Source organism: Myxocyprinus asiaticus, chromosome 12, assembly GCF_019703515.2.
Source record: "Myxocyprinus asiaticus isolate MX2 ecotype Aquarium Trade chromosome 12, UBuf_Myxa_2, whole genome shotgun sequence".
In the NCBI taxonomy this organism is placed as follows: Eukaryota; Metazoa; Chordata; class Actinopteri; order Cypriniformes; family Catostomidae; genus Myxocyprinus; species Myxocyprinus asiaticus.
In genome coordinates this window covers 5,363,173-5,378,123 of record NC_059355.1, presented here as the reverse complement: position 1 = coordinate 5,378,123, position 14,951 = coordinate 5,363,173, and the positions used below count along the sequence as shown (strand labels likewise).

The 14,951-nt window shown below is 40.4% G+C and overlaps 1 protein-coding gene across 1 annotated transcript; it reads left to right on the top strand.

Annotated features, from left to right (window-relative positions):
- Positions 1 to 7,182: 7,182 nt before the first annotated feature.
- On the top strand, positions 7,183 to 10,191 carry LOC127449498 (frizzled-7-A-like). Its single transcript, XM_051712973.1, has 2 exons — positions 7,183 to 7,478; positions 7,695 to 10,191. The coding sequence occupies exon 2, from the start codon at positions 7,705 to 7,707 to the stop codon at positions 9,373 to 9,375; it is 1,671 nt and encodes a 556-aa protein (XP_051568933.1). The 5' UTR covers positions 7,183 to 7,478; positions 7,695 to 7,704; the 3' UTR covers positions 9,376 to 10,191.
- Positions 10,192 to 14,951: the final 4,760 nt, after the last annotated feature.

Sequence of the window (14,951 nt, the reverse complement as noted above, 5' to 3'; positions counted from 1 at the left end):
ATGGCATCATCGTCCCATGTCTGTCTTGTGTTTCGTTGTCTGTCTTTGTGTGAGCACATGGTTTCAATTGTATTCCCTGCTGTGCGCTCTTGTTGTCTTGTTTCATGTCTGGAGTATGGTGTCTGGATCTTGACTTCCTGTCTGGTTCGGTTTCAGTCTTTGTCGGGATCCGGACACTCGTGCTTCATGTCTGTCTGTTATTGACGTAGGTGTGTCGCGCTTAAGTCATCTTGGCAGCATGCACTCGCGTCAATATTTTGTCCTTCTCTCGCAAACATGGGTGCGCCTTGTGTTGTGCTCGCGTTGTCTTTTTTTTGTTTCTGTATTGCCACATGTCTCTCTGTCTTACGTCATACCCCGCCTCCTTGTTTGCTTATTATTAGTTCATTTGCCTCACCTGTCCCCTGTTAACCCATTTGATTTCTCTCCCTATTTTAGTTTCCTCATGTGTGCTATCCAGTGCCAGTTCGTCTTGTGATCTAGTCGGTCCTGTATGTGTTTTTTGGTCACATTTCTTGTCGGTACTGTTCCCCTACCTTGTTCCTGTTCGGTCCGGTCAGTCCTGTGCCCCGTTTACCTTCTAACCCAGCCCGGATTACCTTCTTTGTTGTGTTTCACCTACGGGGTTGTTTATGTTTGTTTTTCCCCCTTGTGGGAGTTTTGGTTTGATTTTTGCCCTTTTATTTGTATTAATAAATTCATTTATTTTAACTCTGCATTTTAACCTGAGCCTCTCTTATTCCTGACATATATAGATTATCTTGGGAGTGGAGAATGTATTAAAACAATACAAGTAGTTTGGAATCTTCCATTTGTTTAATTAAAAAAGTCTTGTATCAATTCAAAAAAACATTTTCTTTTTTTTTTTTTTTTGCGGGGGGGTGGTTCAGAGGGAGGACATTAAGTTAGACAAAATCTTGACATTATTACCTTGTGCAACAATCTGGAATCTAATGAAACACTGGCTCTTCTCCCATTGAGAATATTTTCTGTGACCCTCCTCCCTATCCCTCTCTGCTCTTTCTTTCCTGTCTTCCTCTCCTCCCAGCTCCATGTGAGGGTGAGTCTTCAAACAAAAGATTCCCCTGCCTGCTTTATTTAATCTGCATATCACCCTTTCATTGACCATTATCAATAAAATAGTCACCCATACTTAGCATGCAAATTATAAAGTTATTTGGAGAAAGAGGGAGAAAGAGAGAGAAAGAGTGGGGGTGGGGGAAGGGGGCTTATTGTCTTTTGGCAGCTCATTGAAACCCTTCAATTTTCTTTTCTTGTTGATAAGATAGACCTGTTAAACTTTTGTCTCCAGTACTTTCGGTACAGAAATTACAAATGCTGCAAAACAGCCACTGAAAACAGACTAGAGCTTCAACTAGCTTGTTTGTGTTTTAAAGTTGGAATTAAAAAGAAGAAAACATGTTCCAGGTTCAAAAATGTAAATGTGGTAACATTTACCTTAAAGAGATAGTTCATCCAAAAATGAAAATTATCTCTTTTACTCACCCTCATGCCATCCCAGATGTGAATGACTTTCTTTCTTCTGCTGAACACAAATGAAAAAAAATGTTTTATTTATTTTTTCAAGATTAAGCTCTGTAGGTCCGTACAATGCAAGTGAATGGTGCCTGAACTTTGAAAGTCCAAAAAGGACATAAAGCATCATAAAAGTAATCCATTCAATACCAGTGGTTTAATCCATATCTTCTGAAGTGATACGTTATGTGTGGGTGAGAATCAGTTAAATATTTAAGTGATTTTCTTCTATAAATTCTCCTCCCTGCCCAGTAGGCGGCGATATGCTTAAAGAATGCGAATTGTCAGAAACAAAAGAAGAAGAATGTGAAAGTGGAGATTTATAGACCGGTCAAGTGACCTATAAATGGTAACATCTAAATTAACTGGTTTTATAAAAAATAAAAAAAAAATAAAAATAAAAAATAGATTTGACTAAATGTATTGGACAAAATAGGTTACACCAATAAAAGTAATTTTTATGGGTTCAAGCAGTAATAGATCCTTGAGGGAGCAATTGCAGGTTAGCCCAGTACACTCCTTTACAGTATACAGAGCTATGTGTGCCTTCAACAAAGTTCAAATTTTGGCCCATTGAACTTGCAGTGGTCTAACACTATTATACAGTTGCTCTACAGTGTTGTCTTTTCATATGTTACATCAGCATTGCCAAGCAATGCAAGGCTGCCCCATCCTCCAGTTCTCCTTTACTCTGATCAAGCATTTGATATATTATCGTTTACATTACACGGAAGTAGGGCAGCACACTGGGGACCGGGCCAGCCGCTGCGGCCATGAGGTACATCGAATGCACTGGAGTTATTAGAATTCTCCTGCTATATAAAGAACGCAGACACAGGTGTCAGAAGTATGACACAAGAGAGGCCCAAACAGCACTCTTTACTACCCATACTGCTGGTGCATTGGTTCATGTGGACTTTAGCGGGATGAAATGAAAGAATAGGAGAGGGCTTTGAGCGAAGGATCAAGGGGGAGCAAGATAAATTCTCATGGAGGAGACTGTCGCCTGGTTTTCGTCAGCTGCACTCTCCATGGAATGTCAAATGGCGGGTGGGCATTTCAGAAAGAAAGAGAGAGAGAGAGAGAGAGAGAGAGAGCAGGACAGAACTGATAAATGTGAAATATGTTTCATGTCTTCCTGTAACGATCTTGCAGTCATTACCATAGTAACTGTGTGGCAAAGGTGCTTGGACAAAAACTGGAAAAAATTAATTGGCAAACACACAGCATGAAATTGAATAAGGCATACCCCACATATGGGCAAAGTGGACATTTATCCCAAATACCAATCACAGTAAAAGTAATCGATATGACTCATGCACTATATTCCAAGTCTTATTAAGTCTTACAATCACTTGCAACAAACAGAAATAGTTATTATTCACTCTCAAATTAAATCATATAACTAAAGGACTTCAATTAAAAATGGCGCTACATCAATTACATCAAACCTAATTGGTTCGCATTGTCTTGTGACCAAACGTGCAACATAAAGTCATGAAGTTTGGTCACGAGATGCAATGAAAACAGATGAGACTTGATGTAACTGACAGCTGTCATAATTGATTAAAAGGGACAGTTCACACAAAATGAAATTCTCTCATCATTTATTCACCCTCATGCCATCCCAGATGTGTATGACTTTCTTTCTTCTGCAGAACACGAAGATTTTTTTTAGCCAGCAGCATATCTCCCTGAAGCACTTGCCTGGTTACTCACTGAAGCTAGCAGGGTTGTTCCTGTCTATAACCTGAATGGGAGACCTCCTGAGTAAAACTAAGGTTGCTGCTGTAAGAGGTATTAGGGAGGCCAGCAGGGGGTGCTCACCCTGCGGTCTGTATGGGTACTCATGCCCCAGTATTGTAACGGGGATGCTATACTGTAAAAAGCCAAACGCAAACGTTTTTCGAATGAGACGTTAAACCGAGGTCCTTACTCTCTGAGGTCATTAAAAATCCCAAGGCATGTCTCCCAAGGCAAGTAGGGGTGTAACTCCGGTGTCCTGGACAAATTTGCTCATTGGCCTCTATCCATAATGGCTTCATAATAATCCCCAATACATCACTGTACTCTCCTCTTCACCAATAGCTGGTGTGTGGTGAGTGATCTTTCGCAATATGACTGCTGTTGCATCATCCAGGTGGATGTTGCATACTGATGGTGGTTGAGGAGGTTCCCCTCAATAGTGTAAAGCACTTTGAGTGCCTAGAAAAGCGCTTTATAAATGTAAGGAATTATTATTAATATTATTATTAGAAGAATATCTCATGTCCATAGAATGCAAGTGAATACTGGCCAGAACTTTGAAGCTCCAAAAAGCACATAAAAGAAACATAACATAATCCATAAGACTCCAGTGGTTAAATCCATGTCTTCAGAAGCGATGTGATAGGTATGAGTGAGAAACAGAACAATATTTAAGTCTTTTTTTTACTATAAATCTTCACTTTTACATCTGAAAGTCACATGTGGTGCCTGTTTAGTTTCACTTTTACATCTGAAAGTGACAGTTAAAGCGGAGATTTATAGTAAAAAAAAAAAAAAAAAAAAAAAAGGACTTAAATATTGTTCTGTTTCTCTCTCAGCTATTTCATTTGTTTACACGCACACCAAAATGCTGATAACTACCAACAAACTGCTGTTTTCTTTTTAGGAAAAGATTTAGCATTGCTAAATGCTAACTGGTTAAGTTTAGTCTAATGTTCTCAAATGATTCTTTTCAATTTCAGACTCACCGCTCAGATTTGTCTTTTGCAAAGGCAATAACTTTCTCACATTCAATTAATTTTCTTTGTTGTTAATTTTTGCTAAATAGACATTGTATCTCACCTCTTTCTCTCTCACACACAGCAAAAGAAAACCGAATGCTTCTTTGACACCATGGAAGCCACAAAACAGTGTTAGGAACAAGGAATGAGCAATACAATAGATAACGAAAGGTAAAGAGATAAACGTTGCAGTAATTGGGTTAGCATGAATTGTTAAATTTAGGCCACATCAACGCCAACCGGTTTAAGTTTGAAAGCTCCGTTTTCAGTTTCCTAACGACAGTGTTTTCCAAAATATGCGGTGATGGAGAGTGTTTTCGAAAGTCCCCGTTTTCAGTGGAGGAAAATGCTGTTCTAGTGTGAATTAGAGTCCTAAACTTAGCTAAATGAATACACTATAGTGGTAGAATAATGGTAGAATAGCTTCCAAATAGCATTTTCTCCCCTCTATTTAAACACACACTAGACTGATCTGTTCTAACATAATCTGTTTTCTTTTATAGGGAGTTTCTATCAACTGTAAACATCCCTGAGTCCAAACTAGATCCATGATTCAGTTAAGTTCTAAGTGATGCCATTCTGTGTATTTGTGAAATTAATTTATGAGAAAGGAAGAGATAAGGAATGATAAAACAGTCAGATGAAAAGCTAAAGAGAATGGCAAAACATTTGTAATAGACATTGCTCCAGATGTCTTTCTGGTACGGAGATTATCCAAGCAAAAATAACAGATTTATTGATAAACATATATCTTCAGGATCATTGATCAGTTTTATTTGCACTTCTAAGAGGACTAATGAAAGATTGATGGTTATAAGATTTTGCCATTATCCTTTCATGACCAGGCACACATCCACGCGACTCATTTATCAGTACACCAAAAAATGTGATTTAAGAAAATAATAATACTCTCTCAAATGAATGTTTTAATAGTTTCCATTCAATTCAATAAGAGTGTATTTCAGTGTGTCGTTCTATGCATTTGTCCCAGTTTTCCATCATCAGAGGCACTTCTGGCTGTTTAAATCTTAAATGCTCACATACCACAGAGATTTATCAACGACTCTGAGCCCCCACATAACTATATGGCCATCGCAGCAGGACTATGTCACTGGTTTTGGCCTATGGTTCCAAACCCTGGCCAGCGATTTCTCATAAACAGATTTCTCATTTATTATGAACACACACACACATGCACAGGCATTCTGCCAATTTTCAGGGTATTGTACAAACATCAAACTTAACTTTTACAAGTTGAACGTCCTCTAATATTTGTTTGAGAGAGTAATAATTCAGTCCGGCTGCCACTTTATCACCAAATGGCTTTATGATGAATGTGACAGAAATCACATTCAGTTGAGGAGTCACTGCTATAAATCCATTAGTTGTACTAAACAAACATCTATTTCTAAAGTTATTGCTCCAGAATTCCAGGTGACTAAAAGTATCATCATCCCAAGTTGCCTCATCAAAATAAAACCAAATTATACAGGTGTGAATCTTACAAAACCTGTCAAGAACATAGAGTATTTTACCTCAAAATCAATTTATATATATATATATATATATATATATATATATAGTATTTGTTCTACTGACTTTAATGTATGCTGATTTAAAAGAAAAAATGTTGTATTACAGTATTTCTAACTGTAATACAGTAAAAGAATTACAGTAAATGGGATCTATTGGGAATCTCCACTGAAAATAATGGGAATTATAATAGTCAAACTTTTTTTTTTAGCCTATTCTTAAGATTTAGGCATTTCAATTTTATAACAAAATTCCATCAAATTGAATTGTGTAATGTTTAACCAAATTAATTCAAGAAAACTTATATCACTTATTAAATATATATATTTTAAATAATTTTATCAAAGATTGCTCAATTCGGGGGCCAGGGTTTCTCAGCAAGTATCACCCCTGGAGTCGTGAGTTCGAATCCAGGGTGTGCTGAGTGACTCCAGCCAGGTCTCCTAAGCAACCAAACTGGCCCGGTTGCTAGGGAGGGTAGAGTCACATGGGGTAACCTCCTCATGGTGGCTATAATGTGGTTCTTGCTCTCGTGTGGTGTGTTGTGTGTGGATGCCGCGGAGAATAGCGTGAAGCCTCCACACGCACTATGTCTCCGCGGTAACGCGCTCAACAAGCCACGTGATAAGATGCACAGCAACTGAGATTCGTCCTCCGCCACCCGGATTGAGTCACTACGTCACCACGAGGACTTAAAGCCCATTGGGAATTGGGCATTCCAAATTGGGGAGAAAAAGGGAGAAGAAATAATAAATCAAATAAAAATTATTAGTGTTATTGTGAATTATTTTTTTTTTTAAATTTAAAAAGTAAAATGTTTGTATGCATTACAGTAACGAGTATTTGGGGGAAATGTGTTTAACTGTCATGCAAATAATGTCACAATCTAAAAGAGCTTAACAGTCCTTAAAATTCTTCATTTTCTTCAGGTATAGTATTCCCTTGTTCATTTTCTCTTCTTTTGGTTTAGGAGTGAAGTTTGATAAGGACATGTTTCAGAAAATTCATCCGATGTTTGTCCGCCTCATTAGTTTGGCAACATAAGTTTTCAACTGCGTTTTCAAGTTCCACCTGGGCATTACTCCTCTCATTTCAATTACCCAGAGCTTATGGCCAAAAATGTCAATGAATGAACACATGAATATTCATACTTGAACAAAAAACGCACAGAATCTTAATTAATTTAGGTGACGACACTACAGCCCCACCCCTTTTCTGAAATATTCCTTCCGATCCAATAAGGAACGTTGCGCGAAGAAAAACAGACCTTCCCATTGGTCGGGAGACAGGTGGTTTCAAGGCGCCCTGCAGAGAGGTACTAGGGACCGTGAATGAAGGGCTTCTTGAAACCGTTTCATCATTACTGGGGCAATGTGGAGTATCAATTTTACACATAGAGCTGAAGAAGATTCAACAGGAGTGTCGAAGTTTTCATAAGAGGAGGGCAGAACACAAAACGCGGCAGATGTTTGGGAAGTTTGATAATGAAGTGTGCGGAGCAGTCTCGGAAAAGGGGCTCGTGAATACCTGAAGTGGAGGATAGTTTGTATTTCTCCTTGTACGAGCGATTCGGACGCGTGAACGGATTCAAGGAATATCAGTCTAGCACGAGTCGAATTTTCACGAGACGAGCAAAGTCCAGTAAGTTAGCATTTTGTGTGTGTGTGTGTGTGTGTTAGTTGCGTGCAACGTAAATTTATCAGACATATTTTATCAGCTAAGTTTAAGGGAAAAGTCTAAAAAGAGCTTTATGTGTGTAGTTTGTTGTAATCTTATAACCCCATCTTTCCTCAGTCCCTTGTGTGTGAAGCATTCCTTTGTTTACAAGTTTACCCGAAACTCCTATGTGTCTTTCAGGCACTCAGTGATGGCGGTGAGGGGAGTCACTCCGTGTGTTCGGGAGGCGTGCTGCAGGTTCATTGCTCTAGTTCTTCTGTTTAAACTGTGTTCTGCCCAGCATCAAGAAAAGGGCATCTCCATCCCGGAACATGGGTTCTGCCAACCCATATCCATTCCTCTGTGCACGGACATCCAGTATAACCAAACTATCATGCCAAATCTCCTGGGACACACCAACCAGGAGGACGCAGGACTGGAGGTGCACCAGTTTTACCCGCTGGTCAAAGTTCAATGCTCTCAAGATCTGAAGTTCTTCCTCTGTTCCATGTATGCGCCAGTGTGTACGGTTCTAGAACAGGCTATTCCACCCTGCCGCTCATTGTGCGAGCGTGCCAGACAAGGGTGCGAGGCTCTCATGAATAAGTTCGGTTTCCAGTGGCCCGAACGACTCCGCTGTGAGAACTTCCCTGTGCACGGAGCTGGAGAGATCTGCGTTGGACAGAACAAATCCGACTCCGGCAGCCCGCCGACAGACCCCACGCCATACATACCGGGCCCGTTGACACCACATGTGAACACGGAACGCCTGAGTCAGGCTTTCACTTGCCCTTTACAACTGAATGTCCCTTCCTACCTCAATTACCAGTTTTTGGGGGCAAAAAACTGTGGCGCCCCCTGTGAGCACAAGCAGCCACACGGGCTGATGTACTTCAAGGAGGAAGAGGTCCGATTCGGGCGGCTCTGGGTGGGAATCTGGTCCATCCTGTGCTGCGTGAGTACCCTATTCACGGTTCTCACGTACCTTGTGGATATGCGCCGGTTCCGCTATCCGGAACGCCCCATCATCTTCCTCTCTGGGTGTTACTTCATGGTGGCGTTGGCTTACGCAACCGGGTTTCTGCTGGAGAATAAGGTGGTCTGCATTGATAAGTTCAGGGATGATGCTTACAAGACCGTGGCTCAGGGGACTAAAAAGGAGGGCTGCACCATTCTCTTCATGATCTTGTATTTCTTTGGCATGGCCAGCTCCATATGGTGGGTGATCTTGTCGCTCACCTGGTTCCTATCCGCCGGAATGAAATGGGGCCATGAAGCTATCGAAGCCAACTCCCAGTACTTTCACCTGGCTGCTTGGGCCGTCCCCGCCGTGAAGACCATCACCATCCTCGCCCTGGGACAAGTGGATGGCGACCTTCTGACCGGCGTATGCTATGTTGGCATCTACAACGTTGACGCGCTTCGTGGATTTGTCCTCGCCCCTCTCTTCGTTTATCTCTTTATCGGAACATCTTTCCTGCTGGCTGGATTCGTCTCCTTGTTCCGCATCCGTACCATCATGAAGCACGATGGCACCAAGACCGAAAAACTGGAAAAGCTGATGGTGCGAATTGGCGTTTTCAGCGTCCTGTACACCGTTCCGGCCACCATAGTCATTGCATGTTACTTCTATGAGCAGGCATTTCGCGAGCAGTGGGAAAAAACCTGGCACATGCAGACGTGCAAGCGCTTTGCCGTGCCGTGCCCAGTCAACAACTTTGCACCCATGACGCCTGATTTCACTGTGTTTATGATCAAGTACCTCATGACTATGATTGTAGGAATCACATCAGGATTCTGGATCTGGTCTGGAAAGACTCTACAGTCATGGCGCAAGTTTTACAAACGCCTGGGCAACAACCAAGGGGAGACGACAGTGTAAACTGAACTTTCTGTGCACCGCATGTGAGAAAAATACAGGTCAATATCAAAAAGAAACTGCAAATATGTCATGTTCTACATTGAACCATGCTGATGGTGAAAGACACTGCATTGTGAGCCCAGCATGATACTTTTCTCATTTAAAGTGCCCAGACATTGCCATCACTTTTGAAAGAATGAACATTTTATTTGAAAAATTTTCAAATAAAAAGCACAACTCCAAAGAACATGCATTTCTCGAATGGATTACATTTTAGAAAGTACGCTACTAATGATTTAATGTAAATGATGGCGCATAACTGATGGATGTGGGGACTTGAATGCTGACTTTTGTTATCAGGAGTTGACGCCACGATTTCTTCAGCCCATGGCGGCCAAAAATGTCTGCAATTTTGTCTTGTAGTATTAAACAATTCCTATTGTTGAATGTCTCTTGTTTTTTTCTACCACATTTTTGGTCGTTTTCCTCATTGATTACATATTTTAGTATCTGTGTGCACATGGCCATTTGTTTAGATTTAGACTTAGTTAAATGGAATATTCTTTGGTCATGAGTTGCTTATTCATCAATGTTGCCATATCAAGTCAGGTCTCATGAAGTAATTTAATATTCAGGCATTTTAAAGGTGTGAAAGTGATGGACAGATTTAAACATGTTAAGCAGAGAAGTATGTACAGGAGGAAATGTTACCAGATTTAATTTCTTTGTAAATATCACCTTACTCTTAAAAAGATGTATGTTGTATTTAAACAGATGAATTTTGTTTAAGGCCTTTTTCCAACAGTTTCATTTAATAAAGTGATTAGATTTTTAAAAGCTGTTTTGATTGGTTTTTGTTTTCACAAATGGTGACTTGTGTAGTTTCACTGTTGCCCTGATGACTTTGATCCCCCCCAACAGTTGTTAGTAAGGTGTTGATAGCAGCACAGTTTACTACAATAACAGACCTGAAGTGAGTATCCATACATGTGTATTGAGTCCATTAATGCTTCAGTCTGTAGGATGAATCTAAAGGGGGAGTGGAAAGCAAAGAAAACTGCCGAATAAGGGTGAAAAAAGAGTGAATTATGGTGCAAGAAAGAAACATGAAAGTTCTGCTTGTTCACTACAATAACAGGATATATAATCAGTTATGGTGTGAAGTTTGTCACCCAGCCTCTGGGACAACAGGAAGCCCCTGAGATGCACAGAAGCATGAGATCTCTTCCCTTTCTCTCCAGATGAAACTGGATACTGTTTCTTTAGGGTGAGGGAAACGCCCCATCCCACTTTCTCTTCTGTTGTTTTTTTTCCCAGGGAATCGGGAGGATTTTCTGTAAGGTGATGAGGGCTGGGATGGGTATGGTATCTGTCAGAGTAGATACTGGACTTTTGATTTTAAGGGGGGAAGGATCCAGTCTCCTTGTTTGTATCTGAAAAACCACCACATGTTGCAACAGTGTTCAAACAGTACAGGATTTTGATTAAATGGCAATGAGCCAAAGATCAACAAAACTGCCCCGTAGAATATATTTCATGGAAAACCTAGATAATTTGTCATGATATTTAAAATGGTAATTTTCAGGCCTGGGAAAGTCATTAAAATATGTAGTGAATATAAGTTTTTTGTGTCATGCTGTGCTTTTAAATATCTTAATAGCTAGATAAGCCACAAGACGTTGTTTGGTCTTACTAGAGATATTTGTTCACTAAAAATTATAAATGTTTAAATGTGGATTCAGTACAAGTTGGGCTCAGTTAACAGCATTTGTGGCAAAATATTGATTTCCACAAAAAATTTCAACTCATTTAAAACTAAAATAAAAAATAGTGATTACAGTTAGGTGCTTACAATGAAAGTGAATTTGGCCAGTCCATAAATGTTAAAATACATCTTACAAATGTATAGCCACAAGACATAAACCTAACATCTTAACATATTAGTGTGAAGAAAAAAAAATAGCTTACTAACCTTATCTGTGAAAAGTTAAATCCAATAATACAGTTTTGTTGTCAGAATAACGAAACCCTATAATCCTGCTATTGGACATAACACAAATAAAGTTAGTAAGTGATTTTGTCATACTAAAATAATATTAACACATGTAATGTTTACATCTTGCCTTACTGTAATCACTTTTTATTTTAACAAACAAGGGGCAAAATTACTTTTTGTGGTAATCAGCATTATGCAACAAATGCTGTTGATTGAGCTTAACTTTTATTGAACCCAGAACATTTCTTTTAAATCTGTTATTTTTAAGGATTGGGATCTGACACCAATGGAAATTCACTCCATTAATAACTAGAAAATCATTTTTAAAAATGCAATTATCAAAAATGACTGGAATGTCATGGAAAAGTCAAGGACATTTATTGGTCAAAGGGAATGGGAATCCTGATGTAAGTGCTGATGTATTTTAAACGATTATAGTGTGCATATTCAACTGAAAGGAAAATTACTATGAAATCTACACAAACAGTAGATTATTTTTCCTGTGTAATATTTTTTCCCCTTATTTGCATGGGTAGGCTATATGTTGGCAACTAGTGCCTCTAGGGATATGAGGTGTGTAAAATTAGCAGTATGTGCTGCCAAGAAATGTCCATCACTTGGACTGACGGTTGTTGTTTTTTTATTTTCACAACACCATAAACTGTCATCATCTGATACGCTCCCCGCCTGCAAACACACACGCACATACATCTTTATCACATACCAGCAGAGAGCTTTTAGAAGGTAGGATGAGGGTCATTATCAGGAAACGGTGCCATTTGTGAGCTATGTGTGTCCGCGTGACTTACTACTAACCTAATTCAAAGAATACTTCACGTTATTTGATCGATTAACTGTTTGGTGTATAATGCTAAATATGTTTTAAATAAAGCAATTTTATTTGTAAAAGTTTGTTTTACCAGACTGATCTCATATTGTAACTGGAAACAGTAGGTTGACTTTTCTTTAGCTAAAATTGGTCTGTTTACCTAAAGTGTAAACACTGCACCCAGTGGCCAAAGCGTTGCTGTTGTTGAGCGTATCGGCATGTTTGAGCTCCATTTTCTGGGTGTCCACAGAGGGGCGCCAAAAGCTAGTTGTTTTTCAGCTGGACAGGCTGTGATACAGTGAAGAGGAATGCATATATTATAAACTCTACCCAAACCTAAACTTAACCATCAGTGGAATAAAAATGTAATGTTATAGGTAAAAATGCAACCTTCGAATCGCGCTTGTCAGTGATTATGCGAACACGATTACTACCTGGTTGTAATGCAGGATCCGAACCAGAGATTATTTAGCAGAGATGGGTCACTTCTATTAAAATTAATGGTAGTCTACCACCCCTGGAGTTGCGAGTTCGAATCCAAGGTGTGCTGGGTGACTCCAGTCAGGTCTCCTAAGCAACCAAATTGGCCGGTTGCAAGGGAGGGTAAAGTCACATGGGGTAACCTCCTCGTGGTCGCAATTAGTGGTTCTGGCTCTCAATGGGGCACGTGGTAAGTTGTGCGTGGATCGTGGAGAGTAGCATGAGCCTCCACATGCTGTGAGTCTCCGCGGTGTCATGCACAGCAAGCCACGTGATAAGATGCGTGTATTGACTGTCTCAGAAGCGGAGGCAACTGAGACTTGTCCTCCGCCACCCGAATTGAGGTGAGTAACCGCACCACCACAAGGACCTACAGTGCATCCGGAAAGTATTCACAGCACTTCACTTTTTCCACATTTAGTTATGTTACAGCCTTATTCCAAAATGGATTAAATTCATTATTTTCCTCAAAATTCTACAAACAATACCCCATAATGACAACGTGAAAGGAGTTTGTTTGAAATCTTTGCAAATTTATTAAAAATAAAAAATGAAAAAAATCACATGTACATAAGTATTCACAGCCTTTGCCATGACACTCAAAATTGAGCTCAGGTGCATCCTGTTTCCACTGATCATCCTTGAGATGTTTCTACAACTTGATTGGAGTCCACCTGTGATAAATTCAGTTGATTGGACAAGATTTGGAAAGGCACACACCTGTCTATATAAGGTCCCACAGTTAACAGTGCATGTCAGAGCACAAACCAAGCCATGAAGTCCAAGGAATTGTCTGTAGACCTCCGAGACAGGATTGTATCGAGGCACAGATCTGGGGAAGGGTACAGAAAAATTTCTGCAGCATTGAAGGTCCCAATGAGCACAGTGGCCTCCATCATCCGTAAATGGAAGAAGTTTGGAACCACCAGGACTCTTCCTAGAGCTGGCCGCCCGGCCAAACTGAGCGATCGGGGGAGAAGGGCCTTAGTCAGGGAGGTGACCAAGAACCCGATGGTCACTCTGACAGAGCTCCAGCATTTCTCTGTGGAGAGAGGAGAACCTTCCAGAAGAACAACCATCTCTGCATCACTCCACCAATCAGGCCTGTATGGTAGAGTGGCCAGACGGAAGCCACTCCTCAGTAAAAGGCACATGACAGCCCGCCTGGAGGACTCTCAGACCATGAGAAACAAAATTCTCTGGTCTGATGAAACAAAGATTGAACTCTTTGGCCTGAATGGCAAGCGTCATGTCTGGAGGAAACCAGGTACCGCTCATCACCTGGCCAATACCATCCCTACAGTGAAGCATGGTGGTGGCAGCATCATGCTGTGGGGATGTTTTTCAGCAGCAGGAACTGGGAGACTAGTCAGGATCGAGGGAAAGATGAATGCAGCAATGTACAGAGACATCCTTGATGAAAACCTGCTCCAGAGCGCTCTGGACCTCAGACTGGGGCGAAGGTTCATCTTCCAACAGGACAACGACCCTAAGCACACAGCCAAGATAACAAAGGAGTGGCTTAGGGACAACTCTGTGAATGTCCTTGAGTGGCCCAGCCAGAGCCCAGACTTGAACCCGATTGAACATCTCTGGAGAGATCTGAAAATGGCTGTGCACCGACGCGCCCCATCCAACCTGATGGAGCTTGAGAGGTCCTGCAAAAAAGAATGGGAGAAACTGCCCAAAAATAGGTGTGCCAAGCTTGTAGCATCATACTCAAAAAGACTTGAGGCTGTAATTGGTGCCAAAGGTGCTTCAACAAAGTATTGAGCAAAGGCTGTGAATACTTATGTACATGTGATTTTTTTTTGTTGATTTTATTTTATTTTTTTTGTTTTTTTTAATGCAAAGATTTCAAACAAACTCCTTTCACGTTGTCATTATGGGGTATTGTTTGTAGAATTTTGAGGAAAATAATGAATTTAATCCATTTTGGAATAAGGCTGTAACATAACAAAATGTGGAAAAAGCGAAGCGCTGTGAATACTTTCCGGATGCACTGTACTAAGTAGCGGGAACTGGCATTCCAAATTGGGAGAAAAGGGGATAAAAATCAATGGGAGAAATTGGTACACTCAACCAAGGAGCCCTGAGCACCCAACGGTCAACGGATGAAGAATGGAAGTCCCACCTTTCAGTTAAAAGAGCCAATCACCTTTTAGACACAGACATCGCCTTTCAATCAACTCAAGAATGCGCATTAGCTATACAAGCCGGGAAAATTGCATTTTTTAGCGTAATATGACGATTTATGATACCAGTATTGTCAGATTTTATTGCTGATTTGAA

What these genes read in the sequence shown, in the direction of transcription:
- LOC127449498 (XM_051712973.1), top strand. Translation starts at nt 7,705, where the DNA reads ATGGCGGTGAGGGGAGTCACTCCGTGTGTTCGGGAGGCGTGCTGCAGG.